Here is an 18,768-nt window from a genome sequence, read left to right on the forward strand (position 1 = left end):
CTCCTGCGTGAGCTGCATTGGCTACCAGTTGTCTTCCGGGCGAGATTTAAGGTGCTGGTACTTACCTTTAAAGCCATACATGGCTTAGGCCAGGGATACTTGCAGGACCGTCTGCTAACGGGGACGACTTCCCATCGTCCAGTGCGCTCACCCAGAGAGGGCCTCCTCAGGGTGCCGTTGGCCAGACAATGTCGGCTGGCGACCCCCAGGGGGAGGGCCTTCTCTGTGGGAGCACCAGCCCTTTGGAACCAGCTTCCCCTTGAGCTTCAGATGGCCCCGGACCTCCGGTCCTTTCGCCGCGACCTCAAAACTTTTCTCTTCCATCAGGCTGACCTGGATTGATGATGGGTTTTTAAATATGTTTTAATTTTTAACTGTAGTTAATTTATTTTGGGGCTGTTATTTAATTCTTTTTTAATTTTTGTATTGTTGTTTTTATTGTTGTAAGCCGCCCTGAGTCCTTTGGGAGATAGGGCGGCATATAAGTCCCAAAAATAAATAAATAAATAAATATTGGGGTTAGACAGTCTGTACTAGTCAGGAATTCAGAGGATTTATTGCTATATATTTTTCCTGGCAATAACTGGGATTCTGAATTAGAATATTTTTTTTAAAAAACTGCTGTCAATGAAACATGTATCACCCCATTTCTTTATTTTTATTTGTGTGTGTATATATACGTGTACTTGTTTTAAATAGCTTGGCTTCTTTAGAAGTATATAATTGCCTCAAGGTTCAAAGTCCTTTCTGGGCAGTTTATTGTACCGTGCAATAAATGTAAAGATGTTTTACATATGTGATGATCTATTAGTCTTTTTCAAAGCATGCAGGCTTGAATAAATGGCTTTTCCTCTGAATGCCAAGGCAGCTGAGCTTGGCACAGCTGCCTCAAAAGTTTTCTCCGGTTCTCTGCACATCATGTGTAAACACAGGGAGGGCTTCTGTTGGAACAGCTGGCGAAGCAAAGGAGTCATGCATGCATGCATGCATGCATGCACAGGCAGAAGTGACCTGAATCTAATTCAGAAATTTTTAAAAACAAATCAACCAATTTTTTCAAACCTGAAAAGTGAAGGAAAAATACAGATCTCGTTTGTTCTTTCATTTAAAAAGAACTGTTTAGATTTTTGAGAACCCCGTGTTGTATGCGTGCTTTGAATATAAAAGCAATATAAAGGCCTCTATAAATATGCAGTCCTCTAGACCAGGGGTGTCAAACTCAATTTCATTGAGGGCCGCATCAGCATTGCGGTTGCCCTCAGGGGGGCAGGTGGGTATGGCCAGGGTGGGCGTGGCCTACTGGGTGGGCGTGGCTAGAGTGCGTATGGCCTACTGGGTGGGCGTGGCCAACTCTACATCGTTCGCATCAAGGGTGCCTATGGGGGCCTGGGCAGGAGTGGGACAGATCTGAGGGTCTCTGGCAGAAGGAGGGTCTCTGGGCCAGGGCCAAGGCAGTGGGGGCCATTCCCTCACTGTTTCCAGGATGGCTTCGCGGGCCGCATGAAACCACTTTGCGGGCCGGATCCGGCCCCCGGGCCTTGTGTTTGACATGTCTGCTCTAGACTAAGCCTGCACAGAGGCAAAGGGGTCATATTGATAAATTAAAAATCGTCACAGGCTGAAAAAACAATATGGTGATCAGCTGTTCTTTGACTAGTGGAGAAAAGGCAGCACTGGAGCCTGGTGATAGTTACGAAGCTTGGGAGCATCAGGTAGCATGTCTTTTGGAGTGGTGGTGAATTTATTACTTTAAAAAAAAATAATCAGCGGGCCACATAAAACTGCTCAGTGGGCTACATGCAACCCAGAAACCCAACATTCCTGAAACAGATTCCTTCTGAATCTGTTGGATTATGACTTGTATATTTCCATCACTGCTGCCAATCTATCCAGAGGGCATCTGGTTGAAAAATACTTTTACCACCACTGTCTGTATCTTTAGAATAATTTCCTTTATAAATCTCTTTAAGCTGCTAGTTTTTTTTAAAAAAAAAACACCTTTCGCTTTTAAATACAGTACAGTGTGGTGCATATTTTATTGCTTTTATTCATTTGCCTGCATTACTCTATTAAGTTTTATTGCCACATTCTTCTATTTTCATCCTGCTCAATGTTGCATTATTCCCATTATGCTAACATGCTATAAAAAATCTTAAACTACATCTAACTGCAGTTCTCAAATTTCTCTACAAATGTCTGGTGGTCTAAAACATAATTACATTGGCATGTGATGAATAAAGTTCTGTGAAACAGATTAGTTATTATGGTTTCAAAAATAGGGGAACGTTATTCTTTTCTTCTTTTATTCCAGTAGTTTTCTAGCACTAGTTACAATACCAGCTACAATTACTTCTCTCAGTGATAATGGTGCAGTGGATATGGTGGGCCCCGATATAGGGTTTTGCCAATGATAGCAATAGCAGTAAGACTTATATACCGCTTCACAGTGCTTCACAGCCCTCTCTAAGCGGTTTACAGAGTCAGCCTGTTGCCCCCACCAATCTAGGTCCTCATTTTACCGACCTTGGAAGGATGGAAGGCTGAGTCAACCTTGATATCATCTTCTGTAACAGATCCGTGGTGAATGATGCTCTCATTAATTGTACTCTGTGCCGACATCTCCAGTTTGCCGTGACATTTGTGAAGTGCCATTAGCCAAGACAGTTCAACCCACATTCTTTTCTCTATTCCCATGTAGTTCTTTTCTCATCCTCCTCACTTTAAAACAGGGATAGATGCTGGGTGACATTCAAAAACGATCTCACCAAGTGGAACCTAACGATATTTTTCCACATTAATTTTTAAGAGCATAATTAAATGAAGACTTGATGGTTTCGGTGGTGGTTGCTTTTTTCCCTCTCTCTGCCCATGTATTTACTATTTTGTTTTACTAGCTTTGTTTACCATCTTCCCTCCTGAAGAACTTTGGAGTTCTTGGAGAACTCGAAGCTTATATGTAATAATGGTATTGCCTTCATATAAAATTCTTGATTTTCCCCCCCTATAGCTTATGTAGGATACCTTTGTTTTCTTTATATGCCCTTATATAAAATTTTAAGGGACGCGGTGGCTCAGTGGGTTAGGACGCTGAGCTTGTCGATCAGAAGGTCGGCAGTTTGGCGGGTCGAATCCTGAGTGCCGCGTAACAGAGTGAGCGCCTGTTACTCATCCCAGCTTCTGCCAACCTGGCAGTTCGAAAGCACGTAAAAATGCAAGTAGAAAAATAGGGACCACTACGGTGGGAAGGTAACAGCGTTCCGTGCGCCTTTGGCATCTAGTCACATGACCACGGAGACGTCCTCGGACAAGCGCTGGCTCTTCGGCTTTGAAACGGAGATGAGTACCAGCCCCTAGAGTTGGAAACGACTAGCACGCATGTGCGGGGGAACCTTTACCTTTACCTTTTTATATAAAATGTTTGATTTCCCCTCCCCCTAGAACAGGGGTAGGCAACCTCGGCTCTTTTATGACTCGTGGACTTCAACTCCCAGAATTCCTGAGTCAGCTGACTCAGGAATTCTGGGAGTTGAAGTCCACGAGTCATAAAAGAGCCGAGGTTGCCTACCCCTGCCCTAGAACTTATGTAGGCTATATTTGCTTTCCTGGTGTTGCTTCTCCTTACTGAAAACAAGAAATATCAGCAGTATTTAGTGAACCTTCTCCCCCATGCCAGCTGGAGTTGGTCATTTAACAGTTTGAGACTCCTAAACCCAGCAGGCATGGGCATAAGTGTAAATATAGTGTGAGTTCAAGGGGAAGTTCATGGGACAAGGCAGGGGCAAGGATTCAAGGATGGTTCACAGCAAGACTAGATAATCAAGAGCCGGCTACTAAAGAGTTCAAAGAAAAGTTCAAGGTAGGTTGTTTCATAAGGAAAGTGCAAGGTGGGTTGTTGTCCAAGGTGGACTGGACAATGAGACTGTGGCTTTAGCCACAATGCTTAAAGTTGTGGGTGGTGGGGTCTGATCCCTTCTCTGCACTCTAGATAGACCCATTGGGTCGTTGCAGTGCTTCGCATTTGACTCAAAAGATGCTCCAGAACAGGGGTGTCAAACTTGCAACGTCACGTGACTTGTCACGATGTATTGCGACTTTTTTTTCCATTGCCGGCAATGGGGTGGGTGTGGTTTCGGCATGACGCATCTGGCCCGCGGGCTGGCAGTTTGACACCCCTGCTCCAGAATATACACAAGCATGAAAACAGATCCGGCAGTGACTTACTGAAGCAGCTGCATCTTTTTCTACAATCAGTTAGCTGCAGCAGAAGCCTTGCTGCAACAGCTGAGTGATCCAAGGGAAAGGTGCAACTGCTAATCTGCACCACCATGTTCTAAAACACCTCAGTGGAATTGAACCATTGCATATTTTTACTCCCAATTTTCTTGTTTTGGTCCTCTTCATCTTCTGAGGATCACTGATGAACTGGAGTCCTCATTTAGCAGTCATAACTAAGATCAACTCTGTCACTAATTGAAACCATTGCTAAGTGGGGAATCACATGACTGTGACTGTGCTTTCCTTTTTCCCACTCTTCTGCCCTTTGGAATGACTATACCTGTGCTGAGATAATTAGCAAGAAGGGAATTAATCTTTGTGTTTACATTAATTGGAGAGGATAGGATTACATGACAGTAAACAAGCACACAATGGGGAATACATCAGGCTGTTTGCATAGTGCATTTGGCTCTTATCAACATGGGGGGGGGCTGCTGATGTCACCGTATTCCTTCCAATGTGTATTCCCCATTGCGCACCTGCTTACTTTCTTATAATCCCTTTCTCTCCAATTTCTCCACTCTGCAAGAGGGCACAGAAAAAGAAAAATGATAAGTCAGGCATAGGGGAACCCATATTGACCATAAAGGCAATTGTGTGAGTGAGGGATGCAGCAAAGGTTGTAAATGTAGCCATTGGTTGTAAAGTTACTTTTTTTAAAGCACAGTCATAATTTTAAATGCTCATTGAACCTTGCAGTCACTAAGTAAGGATTATCTATACATTTCATTTCTAACCTACAAAACCCTTGTTACAGTTTTTACAACAGCAAAGCAGTAAGCCAGCAGGCGAGTGATGGTACATAAAAATTTCCATCGCTCCCAGTACTGGCATTATGCAATGTGCAAAGTTCAAACTTTTTTTTCCAGTCAGAATCTATCATGAAATACTAGGATTCCATAAAACTCCATTTGAGAAAGAAGGCCCAGGAAGTAATTTATAAACCAGTATCTCATTATTTTCCTGGGCTCCAAGATCACTGCAGATGGGGACTGTAGCCAAGAAATTAAAAGACGCTTGCTCCTCAGGAGGAAAGCCATGGCAAATCTAGACAGCACACTAAAAAGCAGAGACATCACCCTGTCAACAAAGGTGCGTATAGTCAAGGCTATGGTCTTCCCAGTTGCAATGTATGGCAGTGAAAGCTGGACCATAAAAAAGGCTGAGCGCCAAAGAATTGAGGCCTTTGAACTCTGGTGCTGGAGAAGACTCCTGCGTGTCCCTTGGACTGCAAGGTGATCAAACCGGTCAGTCCTAGAGGAGATCAACCCTGACTGCTCTTTAGAAGGCCAGATCCTGAAGTTGAAACTCAAATACTTTGGCCACCTAATGAGAAGGAAGGACTCACTGGAGAAGAGCCTAATGCTGGGAAAGATTGAGGGCAAGAGAAGAAGGGGATGACAGAGAATGAGGTAGCTGGATGGAGTCACTGCAGCAGTAGGCGTGAGCTTAAATGGACTCCAGAAGATGGTAGAGGACAGGAAGGCCTGGAGGAACGTTGTCCATAGGGTCGCGATGGGTCGGACACGACTTCGCAGCTAACAACAACAACATCTCATTACTAGAGTTTGTCTGAATGGATTTAAATGTATCTTTAGTGTAGTGTTGTTTTGTATTTATGGAATCTAATGCTTCCTCTTCTTATTGTTTCCAGATTATTGTTGGGGAAACTGCAGTGTTTTGCTTACAGATGGCCACACAGGATTTTGAAAACCAAGAAAAAACAATATTAACTGGAGACTGTTGCTATATAAACCCACTGGTGCGCAGGACTGTCAGGTTCCTTGGTAAGAATATTGGGTGTTATTTTCTAATCTTCACGCACTAGGATATGTAATCCAGTTATGTAAACCTCCTGATCAGTTGAGTTGTCTGTGGGTTCTTGAGGTTCCCATATAAAACTATAATCTTAACTCTCATCACTCCTTTAATAATGAACTCTGCTCTTGAGTGTTTATAAGGTTGTAGCCCCAAATGATGCCATTGAAAAACCAACATTCTCAGTTTGTATCAGTTCATTGCATCTACTATACTTCTGTATTGCTGAGATGCAAGCAACAACGTGTGGATTAGCAAGGTGGTCTGTAGAGTAGGGATCCCAGCTTGCATAGAATGGCATGATCACTGTTGAAGTAAAAGAGGGTTTGGATTGCATTTGTGGCATACTGGCTGGCTATGTCAGAAATGACTGATATTTTGTTTACTGTTGCCAGGTTACATGCAGGTAAGGGAACAGATAAGGTTCACAATTAGCAATAGATTCTCTACCTTATTAAAATTAGAGACTGTTAGATTTGACAGGCCTGGCCATTTTCATTCAGTCTCCAACCGTTCCCTTTTGGGGGGAACATTGTTGAGAAGGTGGCCAGGCTGCAGCAACAGAGGGCTCTAGAGATGACAGAGCATCTGTAGCAGGGGTGTCAAACTGGCGGCCCATGGGCCTGATACGTCATGTGCAGGCCACGCCCATCCCGGCTCCGCAAAAGCAAAAAACATTGAGATACGTCATGATACATCGCGTGACATGATCGAGTATGACACCCGTGATCTAGACTCTTTCCAGTCAGATTTCAAATCAGGACATAGAATTGAGAAGGCTTTGGCTATATTTGCTACTGACCCCTGGTGGAAACCGGGATGGTATAGTGCAGGGGTAGGCAACCTTGGCTCTTTTATGAGTCGTGGACTTCAACTCCAAGAATTCCTGAGCCAGCACTGGCTCACGAATTCTGGCAATTGAAGTCCACGAGTCATAAAAGAGCCAAGGTTGCCTACCCCTGGTATAGTGCAATCATCCTGGTTCATCTTAATCTCTAAGTGGTTTCTAAATATTATCCTTCTGGACCATTTGGGGGCATTATGAGTGGGAGTCACAGTACTACTGTTCTCCTTCTTTCTTTGTAGTTGGATCCAGACAATGTTGACAGGGAAAAAGAATCAGGCGAGAGACCTCTCATATCATCCTGTGCGCTCCCACAGAGAGGGCCTCCTCAGGGTGCCATCGGTCAAGGAATGTCGACTGGTGGCCCCCAGGGGGAGAGCATTCTCTGTGGGTGCGCCTGCCCTCTGGAATCAGCTTCCGGTTGAGCTCCAGATGGCTCCCGACCTTCGCTCGTTTCGCCGCGACCTGAAGACTTGGTTGTTTGAACAGGCCGGCCTGGACTGAGGGATTGGATTTTAGAGTTTAAATTTTAAAAATTTTAAATTTTAGAATGTATTTATTACTTAGGGCTATTGATTTAATCTTATTTTAATTTTTATACCTTGTGTGTTGTTAGCATTTTAATTGCCCTGTACACCGCCCTGAGTCCTTGGAGAGGGGCGGTATATAAATCTAATAAAATAAATAAATAAAATATGTGCTTTCACCTCCACCCCATTTGACATTTGCATAAGGCTGCTAGGTGAGGTAATTAAGCAGTTTGGCGTCAGCTCTCACCAATACATCGATGACATCTCGATCTCAGTCCAACCAGATCTTCTGTCAAGGACTTGCCCCAGTACTTAGAAGCTGTGCAGGAGTGGATAAGGAAGTACAGGTGCAAGTTTGAGTAGTTACGGGAACTTGGATCATACGAATCTGGGAAGAGGAATAAAGAGCTCCATGGGTTGAGATTACGCTTCCCCCTTTAGAACTGGTGCACAATTTGTGGACCTCTTTGAACTCACAGCTCCTGCTTAGAAGATATGTAGCAATAAAAGTTACAAATTCATCCAGCACACCAGTTGCACCCATATCTGGACCAGGACACATAGAAGCAGCAATTGACCCAGAATGTAGCTGCTAAGGGAATTAATTATGAGTATGCATACCACAGCATGCCAACAGAACATTTCATTATCATGAGTTGAATTTACTACCAGTAGGGTTCTAGATGTAGTTCAGAGAACTAGTTACCATCTATAAAGTCCTTTGTGACCCAGGAGGAGTAGGGTACAGACATTTCATAGGATCAAAAATTTAGCAGTAAAGAAACACATACACACACCCAATATTCATTGGCACACCAAGAGAGAGGAGCAATGATTCTATCTGTTACAAACATAACACACCTAAAGATAAATCAAGACTATAAATTAGCATGTCTACACTGATATGTTCAAAGACAGGACAAAGTTCTATGCTGTTTTCATTTTCTCTTAGCAGTGGCCCTTTCACCAAGCTTATATGCAAAACATTTTTATTAATATTATTAATCAGATTATTCATTTTCTTGCACCATTGTAATAACAAATCAATTATTTCTTTTCCTTCCCTTTCTTTAGGCATTTATGCATTTGGACTTTTTGCAACAGACATATTTGTAAATGCTGGACAAGTAGTAACTGGGAATCTAGCACCTCATTTCCTTGCACTTTGCAACCCCAATTACACAGCTCTGGGATGTCAGCAGTTTACAGAATTTATCAGTGCTGCAGAGGCTTGCTCTGGAAATCCTGATCTTATCATGAAAGCCCGAAAAACTTTTCCTTCCAAAGAAGCAGCTCTGAGTATATATGCAGCAACATACATCACTGTAAGTAAATCAGGCAATTGTGTTCATGTTGTTGGCCTTCTCCTCAGATGACTCCAACTTGTAGATGTCCCCACACCCTTTGCCCAGTCACCACTGCAGCAGTGTAAAACCTGCTTTCATTCTTGCTTGACAGCTGCAGTAATAATCAGATAATAATATTTATTTATTTAATTTTATTTATTTAATTAAATTTTTATAAGTTAATATAAGTCGCTTATGAAGGAATGGCCATATCAGGGGTTCCCAGCCCCTGGTCCGTGGACCGGTACCGGGCCGCGGCATGCCAGCAACCAGTCCGCACAAACAAGCAAAGCCCCATCTGCAGGATGCAGGCAGCACACAAAACCACGACCCCTCCAGTGCACAGTAAAACATCTCCACGGAACCAGTCCCTGGTGCCCAAAAGGTTGGGGACCTCTGGCCTATATCATTACAGGGATATCAGGCATGTTGACTTTTGGTTTACGCCTACAGATGTTCCAGATGGTGATGTGATGTGATTGACATTGTGGCCATTTCTCTCCTCCAGGATTTGCACCTTGGCTTCTTTATGCCATCCACAGAATCTTTGACCTTACTTTTGAGTTCGTGCATGGCTCTTTCAGGATTAACGTTCAGTAGATTCTTAGGTTAGGTAACGTCATATATCTAAGAGCCAAATGATCATTTTAAAAATTTTTCTATTTTAAAATCTTAAATTTCCAATGTGTGCTCTTTGGAAGAAAGAATGAGGGCAATACCGTTCCACTTCTCAAATGTATCAAAGGGCTAAACGCTGCTTTTTGATTGCACTGCCTGCTGTTTCAGCTTCAAATGATATGGCCTTTGTTGGTCTCAGTGGGGCACTTCACATTGGGGAGGCGATGTTGGGCTCAGCAAGGCACAGAAGCTATGCTGTTGCTTGAGGCCGGATTGAGGCAGTGGCACTCACCCTGCTGGGACCCCAAGGTGATGTTCTTCTTACCCAGGATGCTTTGTTTCTCCCTGACCGTTTCCTCTGTCCCATACGTTAGGCAGATAAAAGGGGTGCCTTCAGAAGCAATGCAACAGTTTCTTTTTGCTCTGGGAAGGAGCTTCCAGAGGTGGCTTCAAAGCTTTGCATAACTGTTCTTATGTTATCCTTCCAGAGGGTTGCACAGCGTTGCTACAGAAATAACATCAATGTTATCAAGATAAGAAGCATAGCTAGAGGGCATTTTGATATCCAGCCCTCTGCTTGATATTTAGAGAAGGGAGAATCCCCTGTGAATATTTCTCCATTCTTAAAATAAATCTTGGTATCTTGTGTGCTGGGAAATGGCCAGCCGGGCAAGAAGGATGACTCAAGCAGGGAATTAGCCTGGAATTGTTGCACAGCCACAAGAGATCCAGGGCTGCTAAACTCTGTAGAACCTTATCTGTCTGTTTCTAAGAGAAGGCAAATAGTTAGGGGGAGATTCCTGTATTATAAGCAGAATACAATAAAATGGTTAGCTCGTACTCTGCACGTCTGGATTTGGTTGCTTGCCCGTGACACTGAGTCTTTCTAATATCTGGTGGATGGCTTATGTGTGGCCCTTTATGGTTAGCCCTGTGTCCTGTTGCAGATAGCAGTGCAATCATCACAGCTTCATGGTAAGCTGCCTGACTGCATATTGTTGTGTTGGGGAGGGAAGCTCCTCCACTGAAATAGAAGGCAGCCTGTCCATCAGCTGAACACTGAGCTGACAAAGTGAGTGTGATGAACGGCTATGTGTATAATGTGTGTCTATACAAAATGCTGAAAGTTCAGTTGAATGTGTTAACGTATCTCCTTACGGTTTTAAACTGCCATTGTTCTTCCTTTTGTTCTTAACATTTCTACAAAAAGGTAGATTACCCCTCTTTAATTAAGCCACTTGTTTACTTATTACTTTTAACAGTTGCGGTTTATGACTTTAGCTGGCACTGGTATCTAAGCAAATTATTGTCAATGGCGGGACTTGGTGGTTTGGCAAATCAGGCCGTTCAGTTGATTAAACAAGATAGAAAACGTTTTCTTTTGACTTTATCCTTGCAGTTGCATTGTGGGTAAGGATACCTTTTAATTCCCCCCCCTCTTCTAAAGGAGTAAAGAACTGTTGTTGTTTTACCACTGTGCTGGCTAAATTGGCAATGTAGTATGAGTTCAGGAAGATTTCTTTGCAATCTTGGAAATAGGAGAAGATGCCTCCTTCTGGGCATTCTCAAGGTTGAAAGGAAGGCTGCAGTTCTATAAGGCTTTTCAACCGGTGGTACGGGTAACACCTGTGGTACATTGGCACCTGGCAGGTGGTATGCGACCATCCTAGAAAAGTGGTAGCGGGGGAGGGGAATGGCAGCACTGTACAAGCCTGAGCGAGAGACGGCTGGAGCTGCAGGGCTGTCAGGGCTCAGCGGAAGCGCCAGGCTCCAGCTGCAGCTGGGCGCTGATCCCGGCGCTTCTGCTGAGCCCAGAAGAAGCGCCCATCAGCTGGAATGTTGCAGCATCTTCAGGGTCTTGTGATTTACATTCAGATGCTTGGCAACTCATTCATTTTTTTAAATCCCATTTATATCCCGCCCTTCTCCGAAGACTCAGGGCGGCTTACAATTTAAAGCACAAATCAATGTGCTTAGCAATATGACGGTCACAGTGTCCCAGGGTTATGTGAAGTGACCAAAACCTGCTGCAACCACCCAGCAGACAGGGGGAATAAAAACCAAACACCCCCCCACCCCACCCTCACTGCCAATCCTCAACAGAAAGGCTCACAACAATGAAAACCTCAGACAGGAGGAAGAGCGCCGCAGGGCAGGCAGGCAGGTGTCTTGCTTGGCTGTGGCTTGAGGGGCACTTTTTTTCAGTGCCATTGTAACTTCGAACAGTCACTAAGCGAGCTGTTGTAAGTTGAGGACTAACTACCTGTACTTCATAACTTTTTTCTTTTTTTTTTTTTTTTGGTCATCAAGTTTTTGACACCTTGCTAGGCGACTGGTGGTACTCGGATGTTGCCATATCCTAAAAGTGGTACAATGGATGAAAAGGTTGAAAAGCCCTGTTCTATATAGTTTTGCCTTTTGGTACTGTCCAATGGCAGAAAGTGAAGAGGAACTAAAGAGCCTCTTGTTGCGAGTGAAGAAGGAGAGTGCAAAACTTGGGTTGAAACTAAACATTAAGAAAACCAAGATCATGGTATCTGGCTCTCTCAATTCCTGGCAAATAGATGGGGAAGAAATGGAGGTAGTGACAGATTTTATTTTCCTGGGCTACAAGATCACCGCAGATGGGGACTGTAGCCAAGAAATTAAAAGACACTTGCTCCTGGGGAGGAAAGCCATGGCAAATCTAGACAGCACACTAAAAAGCAGAGACATCACCCTGTCAACAAAAGTGCATATAGTCAAGGCTATGGTCTTCCCAGTTGCAATGTAATGCAGAGAAAGTTGGACCATAAGAAAGGCTGAGTGCCAAAGAATTGAGGCCTTTGAACTATGGTGCTGGAGAAGACTCCTGCGAGTCCCTTGGACTGCAAGGTGATCAAACCAGTCAGTCCTAGAGGAGATCAACCCTGACTGCTCTTTAGAAGGCCAGATCCTGAAGCTAAAACTCAAATACTTTGGCCACCTAATGAGAAGGAAGGACTCACTAGAGAAGAACCTAATGCTGGGAAAGAAAGATCGAGGGCAATAGAAGAAGGGGACGACAGAGAATGAGGTGGCTGGATGGAGTCACTGAAGCAGTAGGCGTGAGCTTAAATGGACTCTAGAAGATGGTAGAGGACAGGAAGGCCTGGAGGAACGTTGTCCATAGGGTCGCGATGGGTCGGACACGACTTCGCAGCTAACAACAACAACATATAGTTTTGACATATGCAGCTGTTCCTGTTCTAGAGCATAAGTTGCCTATAGCAGGTATCTGTTATTTTAAGTCTGTGGTTTGTGTACCAGAGGCAGGCAGAAAATGCTCATATATTTATAGAGTGGGATTTGGTATAGTATGCTGGATCACACGTAATTAAATCTATTATAACAACATGCAAAAAGCTTGCTTAAATTACTTACCATTGCACCAGGCTTCATTTTTTTTAATTACCTTTTCATACGAATTTAAATAATTGACCAAAATACATAAAGAGAGATAAGAATATGTATTTGTTGCAAAATAAGCAGGGAAATGTTTTATTCTGTCAGAGAGCATTTTCTTCCATTAATACTCACGCTTGGCTAGCAGAAAAAAAGAGGCAACATCTTTTCCTCTTTTTTTTTTTTGCTGATGTGGTTTTATGTGGAGTCCCAGTTATCATCTAATTCTTCTGCATGAGTGAAAAACAGCCTTGGCAGGCTGACTTGACCACATTGATGTTGACATCAGGGGGGTGTTTTAGATATCCAGAGCAACATGATTACATGTCATTAGTTTAACGCATGCTTCATTTAGGTTTGTAAGTTGAAAAATCATACATCTGACTTAATTAACATAACAATTCCACAGAGAGAGAGAGAAAGAGATCTTTATGTTAAATTAGATGCATATAACAATATCTAAACAGAGAGAGAGAGAGAGAGAGAGAGAGAGAGAGAGAGAGAGAGAGAGAGAAAGAGAATATAAAAGCAATGGCAACTTTGGGATTTACATGGTATAAGCAATCAAAACATGATTGAAAAGCAATAAAGAGCATGTGCTAGTTTTTATGGCTCTCTGTTCAAAGATTCATATAAACACCATATATTAAAAGATACATTAAAACACATTTATTAGAGAAAGTTATACAGGGAAATGAAACTTATACATGACAACAGATGTGGATTTTGTAGAGTTAAAACACATTTATTAGAAAAAGTTATATAGGGAAATGAAAATTACACATGACAACACATGTAGATTTTGTAGAGTTTTGAATTCCTTTTAAAGAAATAATATGCAGAACATGTAATGAAAAGAATACCATAGTAACTGTGACGTTAACATGAAATACATTTAGAATGATCCGTATGCTTTTTTAAAAAAAACACAAGTTTTATTGGTTTTTCAGTTAAAATCTACGTATTTAGAAAGCATCATGATGACTGGGTAATCAGAGATTCAGTAACAGAGTTTTCAGTACATAATTCAGGTTACATTATCAAAACATCCTTCTCAATTTCCCTGAACATTTCATACAACCAGTTTAAACTAATAAATTTCTAGAAATAGCATGGTCAGTTGAAAAATTTGTCAATTCAATTTCATTGAGATATATCTATGGCCTGTTATTAAAGTTTACCTAATTTTAATTTATATTATATTATTCAAATTTAGCCTTTAACATCCCAAATAATATTCACAACCCAAATTTCCCTTATTTCATTACAGCAAAAACTATAGCATCTAACATGTACACAGTGGCTGAGTAGCTATGTTCTACCTAATAAACATTGTCTGTTTCACATCCTAATACATCACACGTGAATGACAGGACCACAGCCTATGTTTATCTACAACTATTTATACACAACCAGATTCTGTTTTAAATTTTAGCTAATTCTTAATTCTTAAATAGAATAATCAAACATCTTTTAACATCAAACGTGGGATCTATAAACCAAATTTCCATTATGTCAGTGCACAAATTATAATGTCTAAAATAAGCCTAATAGATACAGAAACACATTCTAGTTCTATCTCAGGGGTAGGCAACCTCGGCTCTTTTATGACTCATGGACTCCAACTCCCAGAATTCCTGAGTCAGCTACGCTGCCTCAGGAATTCTGGGAGTTGAAGTCCATGAGTCATAAAAGAGCCGAGGTTGCCTACCCCTGTTCTATCTCATAAACATTTTCTATTTTAGGTCCTGATAGTTCACTGATTGCTAAAAGGATAACCTTTAATGGTTCTCTAAGAACTCACTTTTTAAAATCTAACTCTGGCTTTTTTTTTTTTTGCCAGTCAGGTTTCCAGACCAAGTCCTTTGAATTGCCAGATAGGTCTCCCTTCGCTCCAATACATATTATTTGAATCGAAGGAGGCCATCTAGCCATCAGTGGGCCACAAAAACCAAACCATTTGTAATCATTATGTTGTTGCCCTGTTAGTTCTAGTCTCTGTATTTGCTCTAAAAACTTTTATCTTCAGTTCGGTCTGGATTCCTCTTCTGTCTGGGTTCATCTGCTTTAAATAGAGAGTCTTATCCAATTTTGTAATTAATGCTTGGCTATCCAGGATTTCAGGAAACTGTCTTTGTTGATCTTCCACGTCCTCTATGTTAACATCACTATCTTGCACATTACGTTTTCCCATAGTATGTTGTTGGTCCTTAAGGTTATTTGCCATAGTGATAGTTCCTTGTACTTTTAAAGTTGTCAGTTCTTTGGACAGTTGGTGCTTATATTCCTCTGTCTCAATAGTAATATCTTCCAATTTTATTATATTCTGAAGTGTAAATTCTTTAGTTGCAGTCTGGGTTTCAATTTGTGACAAGGTTGGCATGTAAATTATTAAATCTGGAGATATACAACTCAGTGACTCTGTAGATCAGGGGTGTCAAACTGCCGGCCCGCGGGCCGGAGCATCATGGAGAAACCGCGCCCATCCCATTTTCGGCAGTGGGAAAAAGTTCCGATACGTCGGGCAACGTCACGTGACGTCGTGAGTTTGACATGCCTGCTGTAGATTGTTTCAAGTATAAGGTTATAGTCAAGCGAGGTTTGTGGCTGATCCTTCTCCATTTTGTAATAATGATAAATAGTCCTTGGTGGAGGCTATTTTTCAAACAAAGTCTAAGCCAAATTCAACTCCAGCTGTTCCAGGTTTTTATCCTAATGCCAAGGTCAGTCCAAAATATAAGCAAGCTTGTTTGCCAATAGTATTCACTAGATATCCCCAGAGTACTTCAAAACCTTTTCAGACATAGTCCATTTCTGTAAATATAGGAACTTTGGGCCAAAAGTAGAAAGGCAGTAAGTCCAATAAATCAGTATAATTTAATACAAGGCGTTTTCTTTTCTCTCCCAATGTAGACAAAGGCCGCTCTTAAGGAGGGTGGGAAAAAGAAATCCCTTCCCACTCTCCTCTCAGGGGGAAGCAAATTTGAGACGCTTTTGGCAGGGAAAGTAGACAATTAGGAAAACAAGAAGGCAATTCTCACCCAGTTTTCAAGTGCTTTCAAGTCCTTTGTTGTGCTTTTCGCTTCGGCAGGAAACGGCTAAATGATGGGCCATGGGACTGGCCAATCCTTTCTTCTTTGGTTCAGAGAGTAGCTCCAAGCTGACGGGAGGGCCGCCGCCCTTCTACCGCTGACTGGAGAGACCTCTCCCCCGCTCATCGCCCCTCTAGGGTAACTTTTGACCCCTTGACAGGGGCCCCCCGATAAAGAAATCCAGGCAACACGAGGAGTGATTCCCTCGCGTGTCTGGGAGCACCGAAAATCCGGAACCGGAAGCCTCATATGCTTTTTCATATCTAGATATAAAACGTTTTTTCCCCTTTGAGAGGGAGAATAAAAACAAAACTATTTTGACTTTATAATTCAAGACAAGAAATAAAATAAAATCAACAGCTAATGCCCCATTAAAATTAAAGATAATTTCTAATATTTTAACAAAGAAAGAATAGTTGGGTCTTAGAATTCTTTTTATACTTATCAATAGTGCAACCAGAATTATTTGGGATCTCTGATACAGAGATATTTATAATATGAAAAAAATAACTATCCTATATCCATAAACAATGGATAATATTCATCCCTACTTGCATCACAAAACCATCTTAATTTGCAACACATTGTGAAGTTGGAAGTCCATTTATTGTACATTGTGATATAGCCATGTCATGATTTACCACTTCACTTAGTTCATCATGATCCAAGGCTTTGTGCCTAAGGCAGGACTAGAATTCAACAGTCTCCCATTTTTTAGCCTGATGCCTTAATTACTACACCAAACATAGCATCCTTAGTAGATGGTTAAAAATGTGTGTAATTATACCTCTCATGCCAGTTAGTGTTGCAACTCAACCCCAAACTATAGATACATGACTAACAAATTGTCTTTTAAGAGGTACTTTCAGAAGTGTATTGCTTCCTTAGCCCAAATAAATTGAAATCTCTATAGTAGATTATTACAATTCTATTTTTGTTTTACACAACTAGATTCTTCCTGCTCAGTTGTTCTTAATCTAGAGAAGAGAGCTGTACTGAAAGCTATGTAAATGTATGTGTATATATATATATATATATATATATATATATATATATATATATATATATATATATATATATATATATATATATATATATTCAATGTATTGCTTAGCTATTTTTTGATATCTCAAGGTAGCTTACAAAATAAAACATACAGCCGCCCTGAGTCTTCGGAGAAGGGCGGGATATAAATGGAATTAAAATAAAATAAAAATAAAAATAAATTCCATATCAATCACAATATAAATAATATTTACATTTGTTTAAAGAAGTAGTGAAAATAAGCCACATTATTTTAACTGAAATATTCAATAATAACAGTGTGAATAAAATAAATGTATGGCAGGTTAGTAAGGGGATGGTATTATAGGCTCTTGACTAAAGATTATTCCAGAATTTTGAGGTGAGTTTGAAAACACACCAATAGTCTGTGCAGCTGGCACAAAATTGGTGAACCTTACTATGTATCCTCAAATGAATATCAACCAATGTTTCCAATTATTGATAGAAGAGACTATTTGTACCTCAGGGTTGAACTGTGGGGTTCTTGGTGTTCTCTGAGTTTGGTTGTTTTCTTGGGGATGCTTATTTACCAAACTTGGTAACAACAATGCTATCTTGTAAGGCAGGGGTGTCAAACTCAATTTCATTGAGGGCCGCATCAGCATTGTGGTTGCCCTCAGGGGGCCGGGTGGGTGTGGCCAGGGTGGGCATGGCCTACTGGGTGGGCATGGCTGGAGTGTGTGTGGCCTACTGGGTGGGCGTGGCCAGCTCTACATCATTCGCGTCAAGGGTACCTATGGGGGCCTGGGCAGGAGTGGGACAGATCTGAGGGTCTCTGGTAGAAGGAGATGGGACCAGGGCAAGTGCCAAGGCATGGTCCACTGGAGGAGCCTCACTGTTCCTTTCATGTAGGGGAGGGGGGCTGGACAGTGGCACGGGGGTCAAATGCGCAGCCCAGACCTCAAGCACCCAAGGCACTAAGCCCAGCCCCACTTCCCCAAGGCTGCTGCTGCTGTGCTTGCTCTCCTTAGCCAGGTTGCTCATGATGGGTATGAAGGCAAAGTCAAGAGGGAGGCCCACTCCCTCTCCATGTGAGGAGACCTGGCTTTGTATCCAAAGCTTCCTTAGCAATAGGATGGGAGGCCCCCCAGGATAGGCCAGGAGGAGGGGATGGTGAAAGGGCAGCAGGGAAGGACTAAGGCAGGACTTCCCTCAGACCCTCCCTCTCCTTCCTTCCTTCCTTCCTTCCTAAGAGTGGTGGGAGGGAGAAAAACAGGCAAGAAACGCAGCTGGGGAAGTGTCATCCTTTGTGAGGAATGAAGAAATGCACCATCACCTGGAAGTGGCCAGCACATGGTCCTCGCCTACTTCACATATCTGGCTTGGTGGGCTCTGGGGGAGGGGATGCCATGAGCAGCATGAGAGTCGATGTTACCTGCGCAATGCTGCCTAGCCCCCAGCCTGCCCGGTTTTGGCAGGCAGTGGGGTGCTCTCCTCACAGTGCTAAGAAGGCTGAGTTGGGTGGCATGAATCTGAAGAGAAGCGCAATGCTGCCCGGCCCCTAGCCTGCCCAAAGTAGGCAGGGCCATGTGCTGGCCACTTCCAGGTAATGGTGCATTTCTTCATTCCTCACAGAAGGTGATACCTCCCCAGCACGCGCCCAGGGGGCAGGGCCGACGCGGCAGGGGCTGGTCCCTTGCTGTTTCCAGACAACCTTGTGGAGCTAAGACTGAATGTGTTTCAGCATAGATGGCTTCCACGAAATTGTACATTGGCTCCCGGCCGGCCTGGGCCAGGGCCAAGGCAGCGGGGGCTGT

General features: G+C 42.6%; 1 protein-coding gene across 1 annotated transcript in view; it reads left to right on the forward strand.

Moving 5' to 3' along the window:
* The window catches only part of PLPPR5 (phospholipid phosphatase related 5), a gene marked incomplete at both ends in the record, with an annotated part of 83,564 nt that overhangs the window by 37,292 nt on the left and 27,504 nt on the right, over window positions 1-18,768 (forward strand). The window contains 2 exons of the mRNA XM_081325324.1: window positions 5,930-6,062; window positions 8,542-8,792. Of these exons, the coding sequence (XP_081181450.1) occupies window positions 5,930-6,062; window positions 8,542-8,792 (384 nt within the window). The remainder of the gene's footprint in view (window positions 1-5,929; window positions 6,063-8,541; window positions 8,793-18,768) is intronic.

Source organism: Vipera berus (assembly GCF_964194415.1).
Source record: "Vipera berus genome assembly, chromosome: 3".
Taxonomy (NCBI): Eukaryota; Metazoa; Chordata; class Lepidosauria; order Squamata; family Viperidae; genus Vipera; species Vipera berus.